General features: G+C 37.3%; 1 protein-coding gene across 1 annotated transcript in view; it reads left to right on the top strand.

The window, feature by feature from the left end:
* Positions 1–3,362: 3,362 nt before the first annotated feature.
* Positions 3,363–26,493, top strand: part of LOC105526037 (leucine-rich repeat-containing protein 9) — a 139,300-nt gene continuing 116,169 nt past the window's right edge. The window contains exons 1-7 of the mRNA XM_011961925.1: positions 3,363–3,531; positions 11,520–11,600; positions 11,874–12,092; positions 14,848–14,988; positions 15,547–15,610; positions 15,903–15,973; positions 22,360–22,542. Coding sequence (XP_011817315.1) covers positions 11,553–11,600; positions 11,874–12,092; positions 14,848–14,988; positions 15,547–15,610; positions 15,903–15,973; positions 22,360–22,542 — 726 coding nt within the window. The 5' untranslated portion in view covers positions 3,363–3,531; positions 11,520–11,552. The remainder of the gene's footprint in view (positions 3,532–11,519; positions 11,601–11,873; positions 12,093–14,847; positions 14,989–15,546; positions 15,611–15,902; positions 15,974–22,359; positions 22,543–26,493) is intronic.

Below are 26,493 nucleotides of genomic sequence, written 5' to 3' on the forward strand. Positions count from 1 at the left end.
TTTGTTTGTTTGTTGTTTAGAAACAGGGTATTGCTTTGTTGCTCAGACTGAAGTGCAGTGGCATAATCACAGCTCACTGTAACCTCAAACTCCTGGGCTCAAGTGATCCACCTGCCTCAGCCTTCCTGAGTAGCTGGGACCACAGGCATGTGCAAACATACCTTGCTCATTTTTGTATTTCATTTTGTTAGAGATAGGATGTCACTACGTTGCCCAGGCTTAAAATGATCATTATTAACTGTATAATGCTCCTAGTCCCTTCCCAAGATGCCAATATGTTGTTAAACTGTTTGATTCCCTCACAGGATAGTGCATTTATTACTTAAACCAAACTTCATCTATCCCAACTGTTGCCTGTCTTAAAAATGTATTCTTCCTCTATAAGTTACACTTTACTTCTAATTATGGCCTTCATTTTTTTTTTATTTGAAGAAGCACTTGTTCAAACTTTTCCATATTTGTAATGACCTGTTTGCTGCTCATCATCCACAGGTCAACTGTCAGACAGAATATACTACCCTGGATGCATATTTCTTTTGCTACATTTCCTAATGACAACTGACTAATCCATCTATCTCATCATATTGATTCACTAATTCCTTCCCCTAAAACAAAGCACTGCACAGAAAACAGAAAATATAGCCTCCACATATATTGCTCCCGTGAATCAAAAGGCAAACTCTTTGATCTGTACAGGGAAGATCTCTGAGACAGCTTCCAATGTGTCAGGGAGCAAAGCAAAGCATACAGTGACTGACAATGGACACTAAGGAAACACAATACAAGTTAGATGCAGAACTCCTCCAACAGGTGACTTTGGCTCAAGGGCTCCCCACCAACCTGGCAGAACATTTCTTTGAACTGTACCATAGTCTGAGGTTCTCTCTATCCAATCCTTCCTTCTTTCTCTCCTTCCTCAGGTATCAGATTTGCACTGTGGTCTGAAGACTCTTCCTACCTTCTGCTCCTTTGCCCACTATATATTTTGCAAGTCTAATCTTATCTACTTCTCAGGAGACCCTAACTAATGATTTGACAACCTTTCAACATACACACCATTCTTGCACGCCAAAAAACAAAACAAAACAAAACAAAAACAAAAACAAACAAAACACCCTGAAGATTACTTTCTAGAGCCATCTAAAGGTAATCAGTCCTGTGGCATTCTGCTTCCACTTATTCCCTCCATTTAGCTCTACCCTTTACCTCCAGCAACAGAGACAGAGAGCTAGAGTACACAGTGCAAAATGTGCTATATTCCTACTGGCATCCCAGCTAGCTCTCATAGCTGACAATAGGAATCTATGAACTAGATGAATATATAAAAACATGGATAGATCTTAACATAGCATGGAATAAAAAAGGATCAGAAAAAAATTTATAGCGTGATACCACTTATGAAAATTAAAAATAGACACACAAATAACACTGCCTGTTTTTCAAAGATAAATACATAACTAAAAGTATGTAAGAAACATTAAATATGGTTGGCATAAGGGTAGAGGCTCTTTCCAATTGTTTTTAGCTTCAATATGCCTTTACCATAAATAAACAGATTTAAATTAATATGGTTTGGCCTTTGTCTGGGAGTATGATCAGAGGTGAATGAAATGAAGTCTTATTTCAATCAGATGATTACTTAATTTGCTTGACTCTTTAGTAGTTTCAATTTCCATCGTTTTTTGTTCAGACATAAAACCTTATAATAAAACTACTTTAAAGTGAGAAAAGGAGATTAACAAAAATGATCACTCTTTTTGCATTGCTTCTATGGCTTTTAACTGTAAGCATCTTTTGCTTCAAATAACATTTCGAATATGTGAACAACAGGCGATTCTTTTAAGACTTACCCTGTGGACAAAGGCTTTCTTTTGGCAAGTCACCAATGGTTATTAAGTCTATAGTTACACAAGAACTCAGACTCAATTGTTGACCGGCCAAATCCTTGAACTTTACCTAGAATAATAACAATCTTAAAATTACTTGTTTATATCATGTAAAGAAAACTGTTAGCTCTCTCCTAGTCTTTTACTGTTCAGGAAAATCCCAGTAGATTTCTAAAAATATTCTTTGATAATGTCTATACTTTCATCCAAGAGCTGGACCCCTCGAAATAAGAAACAGTGTAGATAATACACTCAACTGGTTTCTGATCAAATTTCTATGTCTAAAATTGTAGAAATCTCAACTATTATGTTCTAATGTGTCATTATGAAGAAAATTCTCCCAAAGCAGGTCACCTTATTCAACTACATTTCAGAGAAGATAACAGTAAAAGTAAAAACTATGAATCTGACTTTTCTGGCATTAGTCGAAACCCCTAAGTCACAAATAATTTTAATTAGCTTATTTCTAATTATCTATTAATGACAGAAACAATTTTCTGTGAAATAAGAATGTAGAGGGAAAAGCAGTTAACTTTTTTATGTTTATGTATCTTTACGAACGGTCTAGGTTACCGATAAAGTTAACTGAATAAGGGTAAATATGCTGAAATTGTTGACAATTGTTAAATGAGAATATTTCTAAAATCTGAACTTTTTCTTAGGAAAGCAGTTCAGAATTATAGTCTATTTAATGAGGTGGCCATCTAGTGACAGAAAAAAGCACTACAGACAATATTTTGCATTAACTGAACATCACAACTATTCTACACAAACAGACTGAACCACATAAAAGAGAGCAACACTGTCCAAAAGAAAAATAACTCAAGTCATACATGCAATTTAAAATTTTTCTAACAGCCTCATTTTCAAAACAGAAATAATAATTTTAACAGTATTTTTTATTTAACCCAAGGTATCAAAAATATTTCAACATATAATCAATATGAAGATTAATAACGAAAGAGTTTATTTTTTTCATACTAAGCCTTCAAAATACAATGCGTACCTTACAGTACATGTCAAATTGAACTAGCCACATTTCAAGCGATCGCGGGCCCCGCGAGTCTGTGGTTAGCGGCTTATCCTACTGGACAGCGCAGATCTAGAGAATCACATGAGACCTGCGGTTGCTTTGGTTTGCCTTTCACTAAGTTCATTTCTCAGCCTCTCTGCCTACTCTGAAAAGTCTCCCCTTTCCCCCCTTTTAATTCCACTTTATTTTGTAAACAACTGTTGTCTCCTGAACATTTTGGAATGCTTAAAAGGCACTCAAAAGCCTGTCCGAGAAAGACTAGAAGACCCTTGGAAGGTCCCTCTCTTCTCCGGACCGCACTGGGCGTTCGTTTGCCGGCGCCGTCCTTCACTCGGCTCGCCAGGCGCACAGCGGCTTCCGGCTGCGGGCAGCCACCTTTGGCTGCGGGAAGGATGCCGCGCTGGGGGTCGGGGCTCGTCTCGGCTGTCACGCCACCTTGTGACATCACAGCGCCACGCCCTCGGGGCTCAAGGTCAGAGAGGCTTCGGGTTTCCAGGATCCGAGAGCCAAAGATATTCAGTGAGAGAGAGCGAGACTGGAGGAGGCAAGGAATAGGTCTGCGCCACCTTCCATAACGCGTTGCTTTCAGTCACGTTCCGCGAACTGGCGAAAGCACGTGAAAAGATAAGCGCAGTTACAGAGAAGGCTGCGAGGGAGAGGCTCCCGCTGTTCCCCCTCCCACTTCCCTGGAGCCCCAGCGGGTGGTCTTCCGGTTGGACCCCTGCTTCTGCTGATTGGTTGGAGGCCGCCACCACGTGATGCAGACCCGGGTCGGCCTCCGCTTTCCCCGCCCCTTTTATCCCCCTCCCCACCCGGAGGTCGCCGGAGGTGGAGAGCAGGTTACCGAGGCAACCGCCACAGGCAGTCTGTACACACCAGGCCTGGGGCGGGAGAGGGTTTCCTGCCTGCTGCTGCAAGACAGGGATTGGGAAGTCAGAGTGGACTCTGACTTGAATCGGATTGCCCTGGAATCCATCCTCTCTCTTGATAAGGTCAGAATCCCTCACCTGGTGGCCTTCGGGTGTACATCACCTGTAAGCAGCGCCCCGGGAGTCTTTGATCCCTTCTTTTTCCTTCCAAGCCATACCAAGAGGAAGACGCCAGTGAAGCAAAGTTGAGGTCAAGGGAACTCCGTAATGGTGCAATGGTGATCTTAATGGTGAAAGACAGTGAGGTGGCTTTATTGAGGCGGTCAGGGTACCAGAACAAAGTTCAAGAGAAGGAAAGGGAGGGTGGCCTACAGCCAGCTATGCAGCCTTTACTGCACCAGTTAAGGTTCTGGGCTGGGAGAACCAAATGTTCCCTGACCAAACCTGACACTGCTCATCTAGAGAGTGTAGGGGGTTTATTTGGACCATCAGTGATAACTGATGGATTCTGATTCTTTTATACCCAAACGAGGAAATAATTTGACCCATACAGGACTTCTACTGGGCAGAAAAAAAAAAATGAGTTTTCTCAGAATAACACCCTAACCAACTCTCATGGCAGACAGAAACATGGTCCTTTATACTCTATCATTGTACTTTGGTCATGGAGAACAATTATGTCTTTAAATTATACCATATGCCTGTGGCATGACAATTAACCCATTAAACAATTTTTTTTTAACACCTAGCAAGTGCCAGGCAGTGAAGTTGTGATAGGTTCATAGTTTCTGCCCTCAATGAACATGTAACCTAGTAGGGACATGTAAGCCCGTAAACGCTGCTTTACAGTGTGACAAGTGCTATACATAAGAGTATGTGCAAGCCTTAACCAGAATCACAAGAAAGAGAATGCTTATAATACTACCGGAGAGAATGGAAGTCTTCAGAGAGAAGAGTGTTGATTTAAATATTTAGGGAAGTATGGAGTATGCCATACAGTCAAGGGAAAAGAACATTTTAGGGAGAGGAAACAGCCCATGCCAAAGTACAGAAACATCCCATTCAGTTCCAGAAAACGATAGTTGTGGCCTGAACCTAGGGTCCTCTGTGGAGGTTGTGGTTGATGAGCATGTGAGGTAGGCAGGAGTCAGAGCATGGAAACCATGAATAGCTTCCAAAGGGGTAAAGCATGAGCAGATTTACCTTTCAGGAGGCTGTCACAGTAGTGCAGAGGATGGACTTGAGGGAAGACAGACTACAGGGAGGACATCCAGTTAAGGTGAGGTGATAAGGGCCTGAACCAAGGCAGAAGCAATTCGAATGAGGAGAAGGAAAAAAATGTGGTCAGACTTTTAAGAGGTATGTGCAGAAGGATTTAATGAGTGAATGAACCTAGCGGGATAGAGTCAAAGATTGGTTGAGGGTAATAGCTCAACCAATAGAAGAATGGTGGTGTTATTTTTCAAGAGAAGGCATACATTAGGAGAAGGAGGCTGCTTGGAAAATATAATGAGTTCAGTTTTGAACACAGTAACACACTGAATTTGAGATGCCTTTGGCACATTCAGATGGAGCTTTTTCATGTGGGCAGCTGGATTTTTTTTCTTTTTTTTGCACAGGAAAGAAGGATTTTTCACCATGAAGAAAATAATTGGTTTGAAAAGCACAAAGTAGGCTGGGTGCAGTGGCTCACACCTGTGATCCCAGCACTTTGGGAAGCTGAGGCGGGTGGATCACAAAGTCAGGAGTTCGAGATTAGCCTGGCCAATATGGTGAAACCCCATCTCTACTAAAAATACAAAAATTAGCCAGGCGTGGTGGCACGCGCCTGTAGTCCCAGCTACTTGGGAGGCTGAGGCAGAAGAATCACTTGAACTTGGGAGGCAGAGGTTGGATTAAGCCAAGATTGTGCCACTGCACTCCAGCCTGGGCAACAAAGTGAGACTCCGTCTCAAAAAAAAAAAAAAGAGGGAAAAAGAAAAGCACAAAGTAGCTTTGAAATAACAAGTAGAGAGAAGCCAAGGAGAAAAGTTGAACCAAAGAAGAAAACTTAAAGGAGAGAGTCATCAGCATTGTCAGATGCCATGTCGGGGTCAAGTTGAGAACTGAAACATGTCCACTGTCTTTGGCAATTAGAAGGTTATTGTTGACCTTGGTAAAAACATGCTGTAGTGTCTTGAGGTGTCCTCAGTCCAGACGGCAGTGAACACAGGACGGAATGCAGGTAGTGACGTGTTGCTAATGATTATCTAAAAGGTTTACCATAAAGGTATCTAAAAACAGCTATTTATAGAAGAACATAGGAGAGATTTTTAATATAGGAAAGACCTAATATTTCTATACAGAAATAAAAGAGATCTTTGAGAAGGAAATTTGGGAATAAATGAAAGAGGAAAATTTGACAGCAGTATTCTGAAAGAGACAGATAAGGACAGGATCAATACATAGGAAAAGGGATTTGTTTTGGACAAAAGGAAGAACACCTACTAAGACGAGTCAGAAGGGAAAGAAAAATACATGTTTGAGGGGAAGGAAATAAGAAACACACATTTGATGGCACCACTGTTCTCTATGAAAATGGGGTCAAGATCATCTATTGAGAAGGAGAGAAAGACCTTGAAAAGAGTGGTGAAAGTTTAGAATAGTCAGTAATGTCATGAATCTCGAGTCTCTAGTCCCACTCTCCCAGGAGAGGAAAATATAAAACACTTGTTGCTGAAGATCTAACTGAAGTTAGAGGTCATACATTTGTAGTGACTTCAACTCCATGCTGGTTAGGTGAAATTTTCCAGCAGCAATCCAAAGTGGAAAGACTAATCCAAGATATGCAGTTTGAGGTGTAAAAGCTATAGAAGTTCCTGGTGGCTTCTGGTTTTGTGGGGGAACTAGAGAAGATCTTTAGCCTCTTAAATGGGCCGGCCCTGAAAGAGCTTCAAAGAGCAGGAGAGTGGTTACAAGCTGGCCAACAGGACATTCACCTCTTGATGAATTCAGTAACTTCATCTGGAACCCTTGAGTCCATTTGTGACTGGAGAAAGCATACAAGACTTGTAAGTACCAGGAAGGTCTAGCATCTTTGCAATTCAGAAATAGTTATGCAACTTATATAATTTGGGGTTTTATAATTAAATTGTATTTTTCTAATTAGCTGTTGAATTAGAATAAGATTTTCTGCTAAATAAGGGCATTGATGAAGAGAAAATAAGTTGAAGTGAGAGGTAAGATTTGTATCCCAAATGGGCATATGTTTCTTCCAAGGAAAAGTAGTCTCCTTAAATAAATGGAGAGCTACACCTTGTTCTTGAGGATTACTCAAAACTGTAATATGGAAGTTCTCTCTAAATTAATCTTCACAATGCAACCTCAATCAAAATCCCAACTGAATTTTTTAAAACTAAATACAAAATAATCATAAATTTTATTTGGAAAAAAATATGGAAGAATATCCAGGACTGCCAAAAAAGAACATGAGGTGGGAATTTTCAATATAAATCACAGTAATTAAAACAGATATGGCAGGGTGTAGTGACTCACACCTCCCAGCACTTTAGGAAGCCAAGGTGGGCAGATCACGAGGTCAGGAGATAGAGGCCATCCTGGCTAACACTGTGAAACACCGTCTCTACTAAAAATACAAAAAAAAAATTAGCTGGGCGTGGTGGTGGGCACCTGTAGTCCCAGCTACTTGGGAGGCTGAGGCAGGAGAATGGCGTGAACCTGGAGGTGAGGCTAAGAGTGAACCGTGATCACGCCACTGCACTCCAGTCTGGGCGACAGAGCAAGACTCCGTCTTAAAAAACAAACAAACAAACAAACAAAAACAGATAGTGGTGCAGGAATAGACAGAGCTAAGGAAAAACAGATTAGAAAGTCCAAAATTAGGTCCCAGTATATGTGATCATTTCGAATATAACAGAATGATTTAATTCCTTCTACAATAGATATCTTGCACAAAGGCAAGATAAATTAGAACACCATTTGGTGAATTTGGAGCATTGAAGGGAAGACTTTGTCCTTTGTGTCGTGGTCGGCAGCTAGGCTATCCTTTGGTAATCACAGACTTTAATTCAGTATATAAGGGTTTCTCTTCCTATGAGTAGAGGTGCTGCAAAACACTTTTTTAACTTGGTGCACCATTCAGATAAATCTGGAGAGGTAAGACTGTGGCCTGCATCTACGTGTGGGCCTTTGATGGAGCTTCCAAATTCTTTCAGGTTGCTTTCTTGACTGGCTTCTCTCACAGCCTATGCTGTAATATCCTGAAGTTGTCCAAGAATGGAATAAAGACACAATTGCCAATAGGAAGCAGGGAAGGAATGCACAGCATTTCCTTCAATATAGACCCATCATCTGACCACTGTCACCACTGCCACTACCACCACCCTACTCCAATCACCATCCTCTCCCACTTATATTATTACAACTGCCCATTAACTAGTCTCCCTGCTTTTGCTCCAAACCCTACAATCTATTTTAAACATAGTAGCCAGAGTGATCTTTTTAATACTTATGATAGTTCATGTTACTCTCCCACTCAAAATCCTCATATAGCTTTTCATCTTACCATAATAAAATCCGAAATCCTCATAAAGGTCTACAAGATAGCACATGATTTCACCCTGAAATACCTCTTTGACCTCACATCCTACCATTATTTATTTCTTTCAATGTACTCCAGACACATAATTTTCCTTGCTATTCTGCAAATATGCAATGTATACTCTCACTGCCCCTCGCCCCAGCCTTTTTTTTTTTTTTTTCATTTGCTATTTCCTTCACCTGTATGCATTTTCTCTACATTCCCACATGGCTCACACTCACACTCCCTTATATCCTTCATTTCTTTGCCCAGATTCCACATTATCATCAGATAAGGTCTTGATCTTCTCTTTCCTCCCACCCCTGTCATTCTCTGTCTGGGGTTCTGTCTTATGCCTTCAATATGAATATTAACAATGAGTGAATGAATGAACAGAGTCCAATGTATTAGGATAATTTACTGACTGTGTTTTTCTTTGTGGTGCTAGCTGGGGTCCCGTCCTTCCTTCTTGACTCAGTGTCTTAGTCCATTTTCCGCTGCTATAATAAAATACCTGAAACTGGGCAATTTAAAAACAACACAAATTTATTTCTCACAATTCTAGAGGCTAGAAAGTCCAATATCAAGGCATTAGCATCTGGTGTCTGCTTCCAAGATGATGTCTTGAAGTCTGCCTCTTCTGGAGGGAAGGAACAGTATGTACTCACACGGCCAAGTCAGAAGGGCAAAAAAGGGATGAACTTTCTCCATCAAGCCCTTTAAATGGGCAGCTAATGGGCACCTAATGCCATTTGGAAGGGGAGGAACCCTCATGACCAAATTACCTCTTAAGGGCTCACCTCTTAATACTATCATATTGGCAACACCTGAAGTTTGAAGGGGACACATTTAAACCATAGCATTCAGCATGGTAGGACAATGTCCTCAATTTACAAAGCATGAGTACAAATACAGACTGTGTGCAATTTTCTGGTACATTTCTCAAACTCCTTTGATTTGGTCCCTTATGTATAATACACAGCTACCCCTTTCCCAATGACTTCTCTCAATTTGAAGATTTTTAAGAATAGTTTTGTGAAACTTCTTTCCCTGGTACCTTAAATTTTGGTCTGTAATATGGTTTGGCTGTGCCCCCACCCAAAATTTCATCTTGAATTGTAATAATCCCCACATTTCAAGGGTGAGACTAGGGAGAGATAATTGAATCATGGGGGCACTTTCCCCCATGTGTTCTTGTGATAGTGAATTCTCACAAGATCTCATGGTTCTACAAGGGGCTTCCCCCTTCACTCAGCTCTATCCCGCCTCTTGCTGCCTTGTGAAGAAGGATGGTTTGCTTCCCCTTCTGCCATAATTATAAGTTTCCTGAGGCCTCCCCAGCCATGTGAAACTGTGGGTCAGTTAAACCTCTTTCCTTTATAAATTACCCAGCCTTGGGCATGTCTTTATTAGCAGTGTGAGAACAGACTCTGGTTTGTGTTCATGGGCTTTTTTTCTCAATCTGATGTTGTCTGTGTCATTTTTAAAGACCTTTCTCAATACTTCTGGCAATCATTGCTCTTTTTGTAGCACTGCTATATTCTTTTCTTGTTTTCATATTTCTGTAGTCATTCTAGTGGGATTTGGGGAGGGAAGATAGGTCAATACATGGACTCAAATCATCATCTTTTTTTCTTAACATTTTAGTTTATGTATATGCCAGCACATGTACATAATTTTGCATAAATGAATAAAAAAGCATATAAATTGCCTTTAAAATAAAAATTTAGGTAGAATTTCATTAAAGTATAACATACATACGGAAATCACACACATCTTAGGTATCTAACTTTATTTTCAAATTGAGCATAACCAGCACCTAGATCAAAAAATACATCATTATGAGCACTCTAGAAGCCCCTCTTTTGCCTCCTCTTAGTTGCTCTTCCCTGAAAGGTAGCCAATATCCTAACTTCTAATACTACAGTTTGTTTTAAAATCTTACATGAATTGAGTCATACAGTATTACTCATTGCATGTCTCTTCTTTTGTTCAGCATTTGTTTACGTGAAACTCACTCATTGCAAATAACAATAGTTGTTTTTTTCTCTTTCCACTTTTAGGTAGAAACTCCAAAGAAATTTGTAGCTATGACCTGTATGACAGAATGTTCAGAGAAGCACTATTTAACCCCCAACTGGAAACAGTCCAAATGTGTACCCATGGTAGAAATAATAAATAAATGTCTATACACTCAAACTAGGCAATTCTAAACATGCTTTTTAAAAAGTATCATTTTTTCTTTTCCATTTTTGCCTGGATCTATCCCCATCCAGCTTTACATTTATATTCTAGCCACAACAACTTTCACCTGCATCTAAGGAAACTCATATTAACAACTTAGTATATATCTTTCCATATTTTCTCCTGACAATAATTATACACATACATGCATTTACATATATACACACATGCCTATGGGGGAGTTGCTATTGTAAAGAAAGGGGTTATACTGTATACCATTTTCTACATCTGTCCTTGTCAGATCATTATATTAAAAGCAGGATTCTTATATTTTTTAGATAGTATATATCTGGAATAATATTCAGAAAATATTACAAATTATGAAAGTTGGATTAAATTTTATTGAAGCTACTTGAGTATTAATTGGTTCATATTCTCTAGAATGAAGGAGAAGTTGGAGTATTTATTTAAACATTTATTACTATGCCAAATATGTTGCTAAGCCCTAAGGATTCTTCTCTTTGCAGTCTAAGTATATTTAGAGAACTGTGTTCACTTTTAGACACGCAGTGTAATACAAAGGACAACCAGAGCCTGTTCAAATGAGAGAAACATGAGTATATAGTGAGAGAACTAACAACTTCAACTGTGAGTAAGGTAAGAGTGTAGATGAGAGATGACCATTTTCTTCAAGTACTGAAGGCTCATCTTGTGGAAAAAAATTTATACCAAGGAGGTATACTGACAACAAAAGGGAAGGAATTATGGAAAGAGAGATTTAAAATTAAAATAAAAAATAACATCCTAACAGAAAACCCCCTGAGAGTTTATACAGATACTTGGTAATGTACTATGTGAAGATTTCAAACTACAGTTGGGTGGTTCAACCTTAGTAGCTTTAAGGTCTATTTCAACTTTGAATGACAATGACTTTAATATTTATTTCATTTTTTCATTTTCCTTAACAGTTATAATGTTATGATCACTATTTTTAATGGAAGATGATTGAAAGTGAAAACCTAAACCAAGAAGAAATAATTAAAGAACTGGTGAGCCAAAGTCAAATTTCTTTTTATAACATTTGCAGTAATATAAAATGGAAAGTTTTTATGCTCCTTTCTAGAGCTGGAAGGGTTACTTAGTGATTTCCTCTACCTAGTGACTTTTGAAAGCAGAGAATAATCATATATGTGATATAACTTTCTCTCGTGAGATTACAAAAATGGCATCAGTGCAATTGACAATTTATAATTTCTAATGGTAAAAGTAATCTTTTGATTATTTAAAATAGGTAATGACCGAATTTCTTTCCTTTAAAACAGTGTTTGTGCAATGGCTTATCTTATGAGATGGTTGGACAAGAAGGATCAGATACATCAAAGTTGGAGATGTTTTTCTTAGGGTATCCTCGTATAGTCGGATTATCATTATTTCCTAATTTAACGAGTCTTACCATTGTTGCTCAAGATATAAAAGAAATTTCAGGGTTAGAGCCTTGTTTACAACTTAAAGAACTTTGGATTGCTGAGTGCTGCATAGAGGTAAGTGTAAACATAAAACCTTACACGGAATATTTTATTCTGAATTCTTTGGCTTTAGAAAAATAATTGATTGAAATATATGCATAAGGCATGGGTTAAGACAGATAAATGAGCAAAGGATAGAAATTGATTTGTACAAAGGAAAAAATAAAAACGAGGAATTAAAACACAAACATATTCTACTTTTTAGTAATCAAAGCAAATCAAATCAAAACAGCAAGTTACTGGTACAAAACAGACACATAGACCAATGGAACAGAATAAAGAACCCAGAAATAAGACCACACACCTAAAACTATCTGATCTTTGACAAAGATGACAGAAACAAGCAATGGGGAAAGGATCATCTATTCAATATATGGTGCTGGGATAACTGGATAGCCATATACAGAAGATTGAAACTGTACCTCTTCCTTATACCATATACAAAATTAAACTCAAGATGCATTAAGGACTTAAATGTAAAACCCAATATAAAAATGCTGGAACACCACCTAGGCAATATCATTCTGGACATAAGAACAGGCAAAGATTTCATGACGATGACACCAAAAGCAATTGCAACAAAAGCAAAAATGGACAAATGGGATCTAATTAAACTAAAGAGCTTCTGCAGAGCAAAAGAAACTATCAACCGAGTAAACAGACAATCTACAGAATGGGAGAAAATTTTTGCAAACTGTGCATCTGACAAAGGTCTAATACCCAGCCTCTACAAGGAACCTAAACAAATTTACAAGAAAAAAAAAACCATTAAAAAGTGGGCAAAGGACATGAACAGACACTTTGCAAAAGAAGACATACATGTGGCTAACAAGCATAAGAAAAAAAGTTTAAAATAACTGATCATTAGAGAAATGCAAATCAAAATCACGGTGAGATACTATCTCACACTAAGACAGAATGGCTATTATTAAAAAGTCAAAAAAATAACAGATGCTGGCAAGGTTGTGGAGAAAAAGGAATGCTTATACACTATTAGTGGAAGTGTAAATTAGTTCAACCATTGTGGAAAACAGTGTGATGATTCTTCAAAGACCTAAAAACAGAAATACCATTCAATCCAGCAATTCCATTACTGGGTATATAACCAAAGTAATATAAACAATTCTGTCATAAACACAAATGCACGTGTATGTTCATTACAGCAGTGTTTGCTAGCAAAGACATGAAATCAACCTAAATGCCCATCAGTAGTAGACTGGATAAAGAAACTGTGGTATGTATACACCATGGAATACCATGCAGCCATAAAAAAAGAACAAGGTAATACCTTTTGCAGGAACATGGATGGAGCTGGAGGCCATTGTCCTTAGCAAACTAACACAGGAACAGAAAACCAAATACCACCTGTTCTCACTTAGAAGTGGGAGCTAAATGATGATAACGTATGGACACATAGAGGGGAACAACAGACTCTGGGGCCTACTGAAGGTGGAGGGTGGGAGAAGGATCAGGAAAAATAACTAACGGGTACTATGCTTAATACCTGGGTGACAAAGTAATCTGTACAACAAACCCCCATGACAGAAATTTACCTAAATAACAAACCTGCAATGCACCCTGAACTTAAAATAAAAGTTCAATAAATAAATAAATTGATTTGGCCGGGCGCGGTGGCTCAAGCCTGTAATCCCAGCACTTTGGGAGGCCGAGATGGGTGGATCACGAGGTCAGGAGATCGAGACCATCCTGAGCTACACAGTGAAACCCCGTCTCTACTAAAAAAAATACAAAAAACTAGCCGGGCGAGATGGCGGGCGCCTGTAGTCCCAGCTACTCGGGAGGCTGAGGCAGGAGAATGGCGTAAACCCGGGAGGCGGAGCTTGCAGTGAGCCGAGATCGCGCCACTGCACTCCAGCCTGGGCGACAGAGCTAGACTCCGTCTCCAAAAAAAAAATAAAAATAAATAAATAAATAAATAAATTGATTTGTGCAAAGGAAAAGCAGAAATAAGGAATTAAAACATAAACATATTCTACTTTTTAGTAATCAAATCAAATCATAGCCAGTATTACTTAGTAATAAAATTGGTCCACTTAGACACTATTGGTTGTGTTGAAATTATAACATCTATTTTGAAAAGAAATATTGCAAAACATCAAGAGCCATCACGGAAATGTACGGGGCATACATTTTGACTTAGAAGTCCCTACTCTAAGATTTTATCCTAGAAAAGTAACTCAATAGCAGAAAACAACCATATGCATGAAGCTACTTGTTGCAGCATTATTTATAACTAAAAATTTGAAACATAAATATGTCATACATCAGGTAATTTTTCAGAAAATTATAAACTTAATGAAATATTCCATAATTATTAAATATAATTTGAAGGATTATGAAAACATTTTAGTCTTAATTTAAAAAGAGTCCCACAAAATTGTATGTGCATTAGGATTATAATGTGCTTACATGGTTGTAATCATAACCATATAATCATAATCATTTCTATATGATTATAATAATAACCATATAGAAATATATGATTATATATGATAAATAGAATCATAACCATATATAAATAGATATAGAGTTGATTAAAATTTAAAGAGAACATGCAAAATTGAAAATAGTTGTATTTAAGTGGAAAACATGGAATATATTTTTTCTTTTAAAACAGTTCATTTTGCTGGATATTGATTTTGCAATAAAATATGATATTTAAAAGAAAATATACTTAGAAACCTACTTTATTGGAAGGATTAATAGCAAAACATAAACTAACACTATTCAGTCTCCTTTTCTTTTACAGAAAATTGAAGGTCTTCAGGAATGTAGAAATTTGGAAAAACTATATTTATATTTTAATAAAATTTCCAAAATAGAAAATTTAGAGAAATTAATCAAATTGAAGGTTCTTTGGCTGAACCACAATACAATTAAAAATATTGAGGTAAGATAATAATTTCAATTATCTATATGTAAAACCAGTTACTACTGTAGAGTTTAAACCGCAATATTCAAGATCATATTGTGGTTAAAGGCCAAACTATTCATGACTAGTACAATTATTGTTGTCAAAAAGAACTAACATGTATATAGCATTTTATAAGGTACAGAGGATATTGTATACATTACTTTCTTTACTCTTTACAAGCCTAAAAGTTAAGGCATTGTTACTCTTTCTCCAAAGGTTAAAAAAAAAAAGAGGTTTAGAGAAGTTACATAATTTGCCTAAGATTATAAATATACTCTATGTGATGTATTCTTTTCCTCCTACTCCTCCTTTTTTCTTCTCTACTCTGCTTCCTGTTCCCTCCTCCAATAATTCTAAGTTCCGGTATAGAGAACAAAGGTGGGTTCTTAGAGGCACTCATTTCCTTCTGTGCTTGTGATGCACAAAGTACCCTGTGCTCAGAGCACCTGGAGAACTAACCAGATTAATCAGAGATGATTTGTAAATGTTAATTTTAATTATTTGTTCTAAATGGTATGTTGTCTAAATTTTTAGGGTTTGCAAACTTTGAAGAACTTAAAAGATCTCAACCTTGCTGGAAATCTAATAAATAGCATTGGTATGTACTATTTCATTTGGAATCTGAGATAATGCTATAATCATTTTTTATCAATATAAAAAGTATATGCTTAGATTTTTTTTTCTTTTAGGCTTTTTTCTGTGATATATTTGCAAAGCATATTGAAACCTGTGAAAATATTACTCATTAATCAGTGATTACTAATTATACAATGGTACCATCAGTCTGTTTATATGCAAGAAATGATGGCTACATACAACTCAGAAGTATGACAGAACATAAACAGAAGGTAAAATAATAAATTTAATTCTTTTCATCTTATTTTTTAAAGGTCGATGTCTTGACTCCAATGAACAACTGGAAAGATTAAACCTTTCTGGTAACCAAGTATGTTCTTTCAAGGTATGTTTAAGTGGAATAATTTTTACTTATCATCCTGAATCATGAACCATTGTGTTGCAGAAACTATACTAAAATGTCCCCCATTAAGGAATAAGTTCATTATTTTGGGCTGATGCTCCAGAAAATTTGAAAGTCATCTGACCACATTGGCCTTGATGATCTGACACTATTGAAACCAAACAAATAACTATTTACCTGGCTCTTAGGATACCATTTTCAGTTAGTTTTCTTCTAATCTTTCTGGCTACATCTCTTCAGTTTCTGTTCTTTCATCCTCTCCTAGCATGTAAGATATGGACTTCCCTTGGTCAGTACTGACATCTTTTGTCATTTCTGTCTGCATTTATTCTCTAAATAGTCTCATCATGCCTTAAGACTTTAAATACCCTTTGTCTACTGATTACTCTAAACTAGTACCTTTACTTTCCTTGACAGCTCTCCAGAACTGTACACATATCTTAATGCAAACTAATTTTTCCTCTACCAGACCTTCTCCTGCAGTCTTCCTCACCTCTCTAAATGGAGTCTCCATTCTTCCAGTAACTTAAGCCAAAATCCTTATAGTCATTTTTGACTCTTATTATTCCTTCATACCCTCATCAAATCCATCAGCAAGTACAATCGGGTGCACCTTCAGAATATGTCCAGAGTCTGATCACTTCTTACCACCTGCATCACTACCAGGCTGATTCAAGTCACTATGATCTCTAACCTGCATTAATGAAAAAAAGCTTCCTAACAATTTTCCTGTTTGTCCTTTCCCTACTATAGATCTGTTCTCCACACAGAAGCCTGATGGAACTTTTAAAAATCTGTCAGATAAAAATCACCCTTCTGCTTAAAACTTTCCCTTGGCTTCTCATCTCTTTCAGAGTAGAAGATATTTCTTATAATGGGCCATAAGACTACCTAATCTAGCCACCCCACCACCCCCAACCTGTTACTTTGACTGTAGCATCTACCACTCTCTCCTTCGTTTGTCCAGTTTCAGCCACACTAGTCTGAATATACCTAGCACACAGTAATCTTAGGGCCTTTGCACTTGCTGGAATTTTCTTTCCTCATATACCTGCATGGCTCATTTCCTCGTTTATTTCAGGTTTTTGTCAAAATATTATGTTCTAAGTGACACCTTTCCTTCCCAATTTAAGTGTAATAGGAAAACCCTCACAACCCTCCCCAGCCTGCAGCACTCGCTATCACTTTGCCACTGTTTTATTTTTCCTCTTGGCACATCCCTTACTAGAATACCAGCTCTCTGAGTACAGGAACTTTGCCTGTTCTCTTCATTGCTATATCCACAATCCTTAACATAGTGTTGGACATGTAGTAAATCTCAATAAACATTTGTCAAGAACATGAAAGAAAGAGAAACCACCAAATAAAGGGACTTAATATTTATCACATATAATGCTGGTTAAAAGGTGACATTTATAATTTTGACAGTGTAAGATTGAAGGTGCATATTCGAACACATCCTCTAGAAAATATTGAAGAAAGATAGGTAAATTTACTATACAAATAACTTTGAGTTCATAAATATTAAAGTAGGCATTATTCTACTCAGGCAAAAATATAAAAATACCAAAAAGCTATAGAATGAGGCAGATTAAGTCCCTTAAAAAGATATGTAAACAAAATTGTATTAGTCAAATTCAAGAGGAAATATTTGATAAGAACTTTGAAGTGTCAACAGAATTTGAACAAGCATTGGTGGGAAGATCTTTTGGGTAGCAGGGCGTGGGCATTCTAAGAAGGGGAAAACAATATGTACAAACACAGGGAAGTGAGAAATCAAGGGGTATATTTGAATAACACCAGCATTGTCATTTGACTGGAATATAGAGTATATATAGCAATATTGGAAGTTAACACTAGAAAGGTCAATTGGGTCTCGAATATAGACTGTATTTTATAGACAACAGAGAGCTGTAGAATTTTTGAGCAAGAAAGTGATATGATCAGAAATGTTCTTTAGGGATAGTGATCTGGAGTTAATGTTTATTAACTTGGAACAGCTAGAAGAAGAAAACCCAGTCAGGAGATTACAGGAATAATCTAAATGAGAGATTGTGAGACTACGAATTGGAGTGTTAAGAGAAAAAAGAAGAAAAGAAGAAGAAGAGAAGGAGGAGGAAAGACGAGGAAGAAATAGATGTAAGAGACATTATGGTTGTTGAATTTGCAGAATTTCACAGCTAGTAGAATGTGAAGAGCTAGAGAGTCCAAAATGAATCTGTGATTACAGTTCTTAGCAAGCTCAAAAAATATACAAATCAGAAAAATAATAGCTAGTTTTGTGGGGGTGAGGGGAAGAGAATGTGTCTAGTTCTGGATATGTTGAGTTTAGAGTACCAATGGGGCCATCCAGGTGAAGATCTGCACACACAACACTGAGAAATGGGTAAAGAGCAGTCAATACCTTACAGTCTTGGCATAACAAGCAAGAGTGTGAAGCGATGCTTAGAGCCATGGCAAATTGTCTCTACCAACATTGAGGCCATCAGATAGGGGATCAGATTAAACATGTGGAAAATAAGCCATGATAGAAACCAGAGACACTCAGAGGGTGGTAACAGTTGTGACAGGGACAGGCAGTAAGATAGATAACAGGATTGTGTGTGTGTGTGTGTGTGTGTGTGTGTGTGCATGCATGTATGTACATGCACACATGTGTATCTTTCCCCTTCTAGTTCTGCCAGTTTAAGATACTACACTAAATCTTTAAATCATACTTACTATATGGAAATTCTAATTTTCAGCCTGGTAAACACATCATAAAATTAAAACAAACAGACAAAAAAACCTTTGAAATAATTCTTACTTTTAAAAGAGCTCTTTTAAATCAATTAGAGACAAATAATCTAAGATACCCAGTAAATAAAGGATAAGTGAGCAGATAATTCATAGAATTGAACTCCACATGAGTAGTAGATTCATAAAATAATTTTCAGTCCTACTAAGAATGAATAAAATGAAAATAAAATGTGATATAAGCCTGGACATGGTGGCTCACGCCTGTAATCCTGTCACTTTGGGAGGCCAAGGCAGGCGGATCACTTGAGGTCAGGAGTTTGAGATCAGCCTGGCAAACATGGTGAAACCTTGTTTCTACTAAAAATAAAAAAATAAAAATAGCCAGGCATGGTGGTAGGCGCCTGTAATCCCAGTTACTCAGGAGGCTGAAGCAGGAGAATCTCTTGAACCTGGGAGGCGGAGGTTGCAGTGAGCTGAGATTGCACCAGTGCACTACAGCCTCAGTAAAGGAGCAAGACTAGGTTTCAAAAAAAAAAGAAGATATAATTGTAATTGATAATATTTTATATAGTCAACATTTGATAAACATGATACTCTGTGTTAGAAAGATTAGGATAAGATGGGCATTTATATGACACTGGTAATCATTTAAAATGATAGAACTTTTCTAGAAAGCATTTAGATAATGTGTACCAAGTCCTTTAAACAGCCTTCTATCCTTTAACCTATCAATTCCTCTTTTAGGAATCTATTCCAAGAAAATAATGTGAAATGTGAATAAAGCTTTTATACTTAAAATAGGCTAAAATTCCAGAAGAGATCAGAGAGAGCTATGAACGTTAAATTCAGAGTGCTGTGGGAACATATAAAAGGGAGACCTAGCCTTATTTGGGATATCAGGACAAGACATCCTTGAGGAGCTAATGTTGCAGCTAATGATATCAGACGTGAGTAGGAGTTGCCCAGGCAAAGACCCTTCCAGGCAAAAGTTAAAAAGTATGTATGAAGGCTCAAGGTGGTTGAAAGGGGTATGGCAGATTCTACGAACTAGAAATCCTCTGTGACTGGAACACAGCAAGGGAAGTAATTATGACATAAGGCTGAAGAAGATAAGTACAGGATTCTGGGAAAATAAGGCATTGCCCTGCCAAGAAACTATAAGGAAGTTGATCTTACCTGGCTAGCCATGGCACCCTTGTGGTGGTTATAATCTGTGGCTGCACAGGCAGAAAGACCTCTCAGGTCTAGCTCTGCCTCACACTAGAGGCAGCATAATATAGTGGAACATGAAGTTTAGGTGAAATAACAATGTAAAGTACCCGAATAGTGACCAGCACATATTAAGGACTCAACAGATCCATTGTTCTTATTATTTTATTACCATTACTTTAATTACATTGACCTGCTGTATTTCAGTATCTTTATTTTAAAAATGGTGATAACAGGATTATTATAAAAATTCATTATGTGTCATAATATTTAAAAAGGCTTTTTATGGCATTATGACTGTCATAAAAACATTGAACCTGATTCACAGGAGCTTTTACTATCTTCATATTAGAAATGTTCCTGGAACACTATTATCTTAGATTTTTATCTCTATAACCTTTCTTCCTACCCTAAGAAGATAACTATCCTATCCTATCCTGATTGAATAAATTCTGTGCCCACCTTCCAACCATACCAGGCACCAGAGCACTAATTTTCAGTGAGATTTTATGCCTTCATGGACTCCAGTGTCACCTGAATTTGGCATGTAGTTGGGGGATTTCTGTGTAGGAATTCAGAGTTTATACCCACCATCTACCAGCTCATTTATACCCACCATGTACCATGGTCAAATGAAACACAGCAACCCAGTAATCAAAGGCTGCCAGATGGTTTACCTTCTTGCCCCTGCAGAATTTGACCAAATAATTCTGTGCACAGCTCTGTCCATAAATTTTCCTTTTAGAGCAACTCTGCTTTGTCCTCCTCCCCACATAGGCTCAGCCCAAGCCTCAGGTCAGATCAGTGAGCCACATTCTCACTTGTCCAGAGAGAGTTTGGAAACATATTAACCACCTCAACCTGTATTACTCTTGTTTCCAGCAACCTGACTTCACTATTCTCTTTTCCATTCCTTTTTTACTGTAACTTTAGAACTAATGCTTCCTGGTTCTTCCTTTGGATTTCCCTTAACTCTGATTCCGATTTTTCTAGCTAGCATTGCATCCTTTCAAGTTTGACCCCACCACAGTAGCCTCCTACCTCAGGCACGATCCTGGTAATAAGAAAGTATGAGGATATCCTCGAAGTTGGTTGAAAGTAATCAATTTACTTTACATATTTATTTAGTGCCTGCTGTGTTCTGAGTGCTGAGTGTTGGGAATACAATGTTAAACAAGACACAAACCGTGTTCTCCACAAGTTTATTTCAGGGTTAGCAAACGTTTTCTGTAACGACAACAAAAAAAAGCCAAATAGAAAGTATTTCAGGCTCTGTGGGCCACATGTGGCCTCTACTGCATATTCTTCTTTTTTTTTCAATACTTAAAAATGTAAATTACATTCTTTGTTTGTAGATTGGGGGCCAAAGCCCATATAGACCCTTGGCTTATAGATAACAAGCAATTGGCAATAGGGTATGATAAAGTGCATACCAAAACTAAGCTCAGTGGCTAAAAGAGCTCTTAAGAGGAACATCTATCCCAACATTGGAGAATGAAACAAGGCTCCCAGGGAATATGACACTGGGTTGGGCCCTGACAGATTAAAAGGTGAAATTGGGGTGAAGTTCAGGCCACCTAAAAGGGAGCAGCATGAGTAAAGGTCTAAGGACAAGATAGGGCTTGGCACATTCCAAAACTTCAACTGGTTCAATATGACTAAATCATAAAATATTAGGGTTTAAACAGGAAGAGGCAGGATGGAAGAGTTAATCAAGAGCCAGATGACAAATAAAGGAAAGTATAAATAATGACTTAAACATCAGGAAAAAATATGTTAAGGAGAAACATTGGTCTGAGAGTGCATATCAATCCTTCCTCATCCATAGGTTGTGAGAAAACTGAGGCCCTCAAGGAAGGTTAGACTTTAGTTGACCATAATAGGTAAAACAGGTACTTAATGGAAAAACACAAAACAAAAAAACCCCAAAAATCAGGAATTCCATGATGATTGTTTGTAATGAACAGGGGCTCCCATAGCCTTTAATGAGTAGAGCAGATCTGGAAGCAGGGAGGATGAACAGGAGTGTTTCTAGGTGATAAGTATAGGAAATAGGGGTGAAGAAAGCAGAGACCTACAGGTATCTTGGGGGCAATTAGCAAGAGGGGCTGTGTAGGGGAGGCAACATATTAATGAACAAATGTGCTCGCATCACTGGCTTCAATGTTCCAGCTGGAATACATGATTTAGTAAATATTTAAAAGGCATAGTGGTATAGCGTGTTGTTTAATTATTGTTGCTATTTTCTTTGGGAATTTAGCTTGTTTTTCAATAGAAACATTTTAGGCATCTAAATCACTTTAATGTATTTACACACATAATTAGAATGCATTAGAGTATGGCTGATCTTAAGTGTTCAAATACTGCCTTTAGAAATGACAGTCACAATTAATTGAACATTATCTTTGCTGGTGTTTTAGGAGCTCACGAACTTAACCAGGCTGCCTTGCTTAAAGGATTTATGTCTGAATGATCCTCAATATAAAACCAATCCAGTTTGTCTTCTGTGTAATTATTCCACACATGTATTATATCATTTACCTTGCCTTCAAAGATTTGACACATTGGATGTGTCAGCAAAGCAAATCAAGGAACTGGCAGATGTAAGTACATCCCTAATCAGGCATCTGTGATTTCTGTTTTATTAGTTAGTTTATTAGTTAGGCTTCTTTCTGGCCATGTCCACATATGGTAGGTAGGATTATCAGTTCAGTTCTTGTTGCCAAGTCTACTTTTGCCCTAGTTAACTGGATATTACACATAAAAGTATATAAATAATATTAATACTAGAATCTTAATTTTGATGACAGTACTGGAAGGCGAAATAATGAAGTAATATTGCTTCTAATCTATATAAAACAAGAAGGAAATTGAAAAAAATAAGTGTCAAAAATAATTAGACTAGTGCCATATATATATAAATTAAAGCTTAAATAACAGAAATGTAACAACCACTTCTCCTTTGGAATATTACATATCAAAATCAGAAAATATCTGTGGTTTATGGTAGTCGACCAAGTATTAGGTAGATTTTAATCTAATTAAAGATGGTTTGTGATTATCTGAAAGTTTAAGTAGCTGAGGACATCAGGGGAAGAGAAGTAACAGATGAAGACAGGAGTAGTGAAGGCCAGATTATGTGAGACTGTAGACTGTTGTAAGGACTTTGGTCTTTATTTTGAGTGAGATGGGATCCACTGGAAAATTCTGATCAGAGGAGGGACTAAGATGACTTATGGTTTAAAGGGATCCTTTTGAATAATGTATTAAGAATAGACAATTAGGCCGGGCACGGTGGCTCAAGCCTGTAATCCCAGCACTTTGGGAGGCCGAGATGGGCAGATCACGAGGTCAGGAGATCGAGACCATCCTGGCTAACACGGTGAAACCCCGTCTCTACTAAAAAATACAAAAAACTAGCCGGGCGAGGTGGCGGGCGCCTGTAGTCCCGGCTACTCGGGAGGCTGAGGCAGGAGAATGGCGGGAACCCGGGAGGCGGAGCTTGCAGTGAGCTGAGATCCGGCCACTGCACTCCAGCCCGGGCGACAGAGCAAGACTCCGTCTCAAAAAAAAAAAAAAAAAAAGAATAGACAATTAGAGGGGGAAAGTTGAAAGCAGAGAAGAGAGACCAGTTAGGAGATTATTCCAGTAACTTAGATGAGCAATGTGGATAGTTCAATGCATGGTGTTCACAGAGAAAGTGGTAAGAAGTCAGATTCTGGTAGCAGTTAAAAGATGGAACCTATCTGGGTTTACTGATGGATTGGATATTAAGTACAGAGGAAAGAAGTAGAGAATAATTACAAGATATTGGCTAGAGCAATTCAAAGAGTAAGTTGCTATTTGACGACATGAGGAAGAGTATGGGAGGAGTAGGGGAGGAGTAGGTTTAGGAGGAAAAATCATTATTTTAGAATCATGATAATTTTAGGCATGTAAAGTTTGAACAATTTTTTGAATATCCTAAGGGGACATGCTCAGTAAGTAGTTGGATATCCATATGAGTCTACTATGTGGGAGAGTTCCCCAGATTGGGGGTATAAATTAAAATATGAGAATTGAAAGCAGAAAGTTGGTACTTAAAGCTGTGGACTGGATGAGTCACCAAGGGAATGGTGTGGAAGAGAAAGTGTGTCACTTGGGTGCTAAATGTTGGGTAGATGAGAAGGAACCTACAGAGGAGACTGAAAAGGAGAACTAAGAGAGGCAGGTTCTTCTGACATTCTGACTGAGATTCTCATACATTTGGTTCAGTCTTGTAAATGTCAGGAGTAGCATAAAGAACAACAAAAAAGGAATTGTTAGACAGTTTCTAACATCTTAAATTAAGTAATTATATTTCATTTTCTTATTGTAAAATATTTACCCTCCCTTTACCTTTTAAGGCACAAATAAGATATATACTATAGTCCAACTTTAGATTCAGACCAAAATGATTTTCAAATTCAAAGTATTTTTAATTTATGGATTGATATAGATTTCTAAAATGCTTTTTTCCTTACTATGCATAAGAAGACAAGTTGTAGCAGTTCTTTGTGATGAACTCTTGAACAGAGTGCTATTGATTCTTCAGATTTTCACCTATGACTGTGAACTAGTTTGTGTAAACTACAAGTGGCAGGTAAAGTCAGAACCTACCAGGAGGACCACCAAAGAGTTAGTGTGAGACAGAGGGAAGAACACATGGGTTCAAATCCGAAGACTTGGATTCAAGCCCCCAACTGCATGTGCTACTACTGAAGCTCAGTTTTCTGAACTGAAACAAAGATGATGAAAATGGTATCTGCTTTTCAGCACAGGGTTGTTTGGGGGAGCCAATGAGTTAATGTACATAAAAGCCCATTTTAATTGTTAAGTAGTATAAAAATAAGTGCCATGAAACTATAGTTGAATATAATTCTGTTTATGACTTTGAATTCTTTTTTGGCCACCTAAGATGCAAAGGGATCAAATTTTGTCTTAGTACAAACATGCAGCTGAATTTAGCATTATAATTAGTCCAATTTCTTTTTCTTAGAAGTTTGTTTTGACAGGTGTGGAATTCTACCAAAGTCTTTGAAAGTGACTTTGACATTAATTTTGTAAAGTCCAAATACAAAAAGCAAGTTGCATGTGGTCAGCCTACAAAGTTGATTGGCTATAGAGTTACAGTTTATAAAACAGTCTTCCCTCCTTCCCCAAAATCTTACTATATACTCTCAAACAAAGACAAAAAAACCCGTTCATTAATAACTCTTATTTATTGTTATGACATACTAAGTGATTTTGAAAAAGTTTAGAAATAGTAAAATATCATAATTTTTGTTTCTATATGAAGATATAGGTACATTCTTAATAAATTAGAAAAAGTTGGAACTATGGTAAGATTTACTAGACATTAAAGTCATTTTCTGCAGAAGATGGGGCAACTGAGAAGATGGGAAACATAAGTGGGAAGTAGACTTTTCATTGTATAAATCAATTTTTTTGGTTTTTGAAATGTGAATATATTGCTTATTCAAAAAAATTAAAATAAAACTAGTATCCTTTAATCTTCTATTTACCCCACCTAGGGGATTCCAAGTTAAATTTAAATTTTAGACAAACAATAAAGATGTTTTGGTATAATTAAATAAGTATAAGTAAATTTAGCATTATGTATATTAAAACATTATTTGTTGTTTATCTGAAATTCACATTTAATTTGGCATCCTGTATTTTATCTGACCAAATTAACTCCATCCCATGTTCTCTTGTTGTGTTATTTTTTCCCTTTTATTTGCAATTGATGCATAATAATTCTACATATAATGATCAAATAAGGGTAATTAGCATATTCATCTCCTCAAACATTTATTCTTTCTGTTGTGAACATTCAAAATCCCTTCTTCCAGATTTTTGAAAATATACACATTATAGTTAACCATATTCACCCTGCAGTGCTACAGAACACCAGAATTTATTCTTCCTATCTAGCTATAATTTTCTACCCTTAACCAACCTTTCTCCCCATTCTCTCCTCCCCACTACCTCGCCTACAGCCTCCAATAGCTACAATTCTGCTCTCTACTTCCATGAGCTCAAAAAATGTCTTTAGTTCTCATACATGAGTGATAACATGCAGTCTTTATTTTTCTGTGCCTGACTTATTTTGCTTAACATAATGTGCTTCAGGCTCAACCATGTTGCCACAAATGACAGGGTTTCATTCTTTTTTATGGTTAAATAGTATTCCATCATGTGTATACACGGTGTGTATGTGTAATGTGATATACATATATTACATTTTCTTTATCCATTCACCTATTGATGGCATTTAGATTAATTCTAAATCTTAACTATTGTGAATAGTGCTGCAGTAAATGTGGGGGTGCAAGTATCCCTTGGATACACTGATTTCCTTTGTTTTGGATAAATACCCAGGAGTGAGGTTGCTGAATCCTTTGGAAGTTCTGCTTTTAATTTTTTGAGAAAACTCCATCCTGTTTTTCATAATGGCTGTACTAATTTACATTTCTACTAACAGCATATGAGAGTTCCCTTTTTTGGGCCCAGGCGAGCAGATCACTTGAGGT

This window comes from Colobus angolensis, unplaced genomic scaffold (assembly GCF_000951035.1).
Source record: "Colobus angolensis palliatus isolate OR3802 unplaced genomic scaffold, Cang.pa_1.0 Scaffold57, whole genome shotgun sequence".
NCBI classification, from domain to species: domain Eukaryota; kingdom Metazoa; phylum Chordata; class Mammalia; order Primates; family Cercopithecidae; genus Colobus; species Colobus angolensis.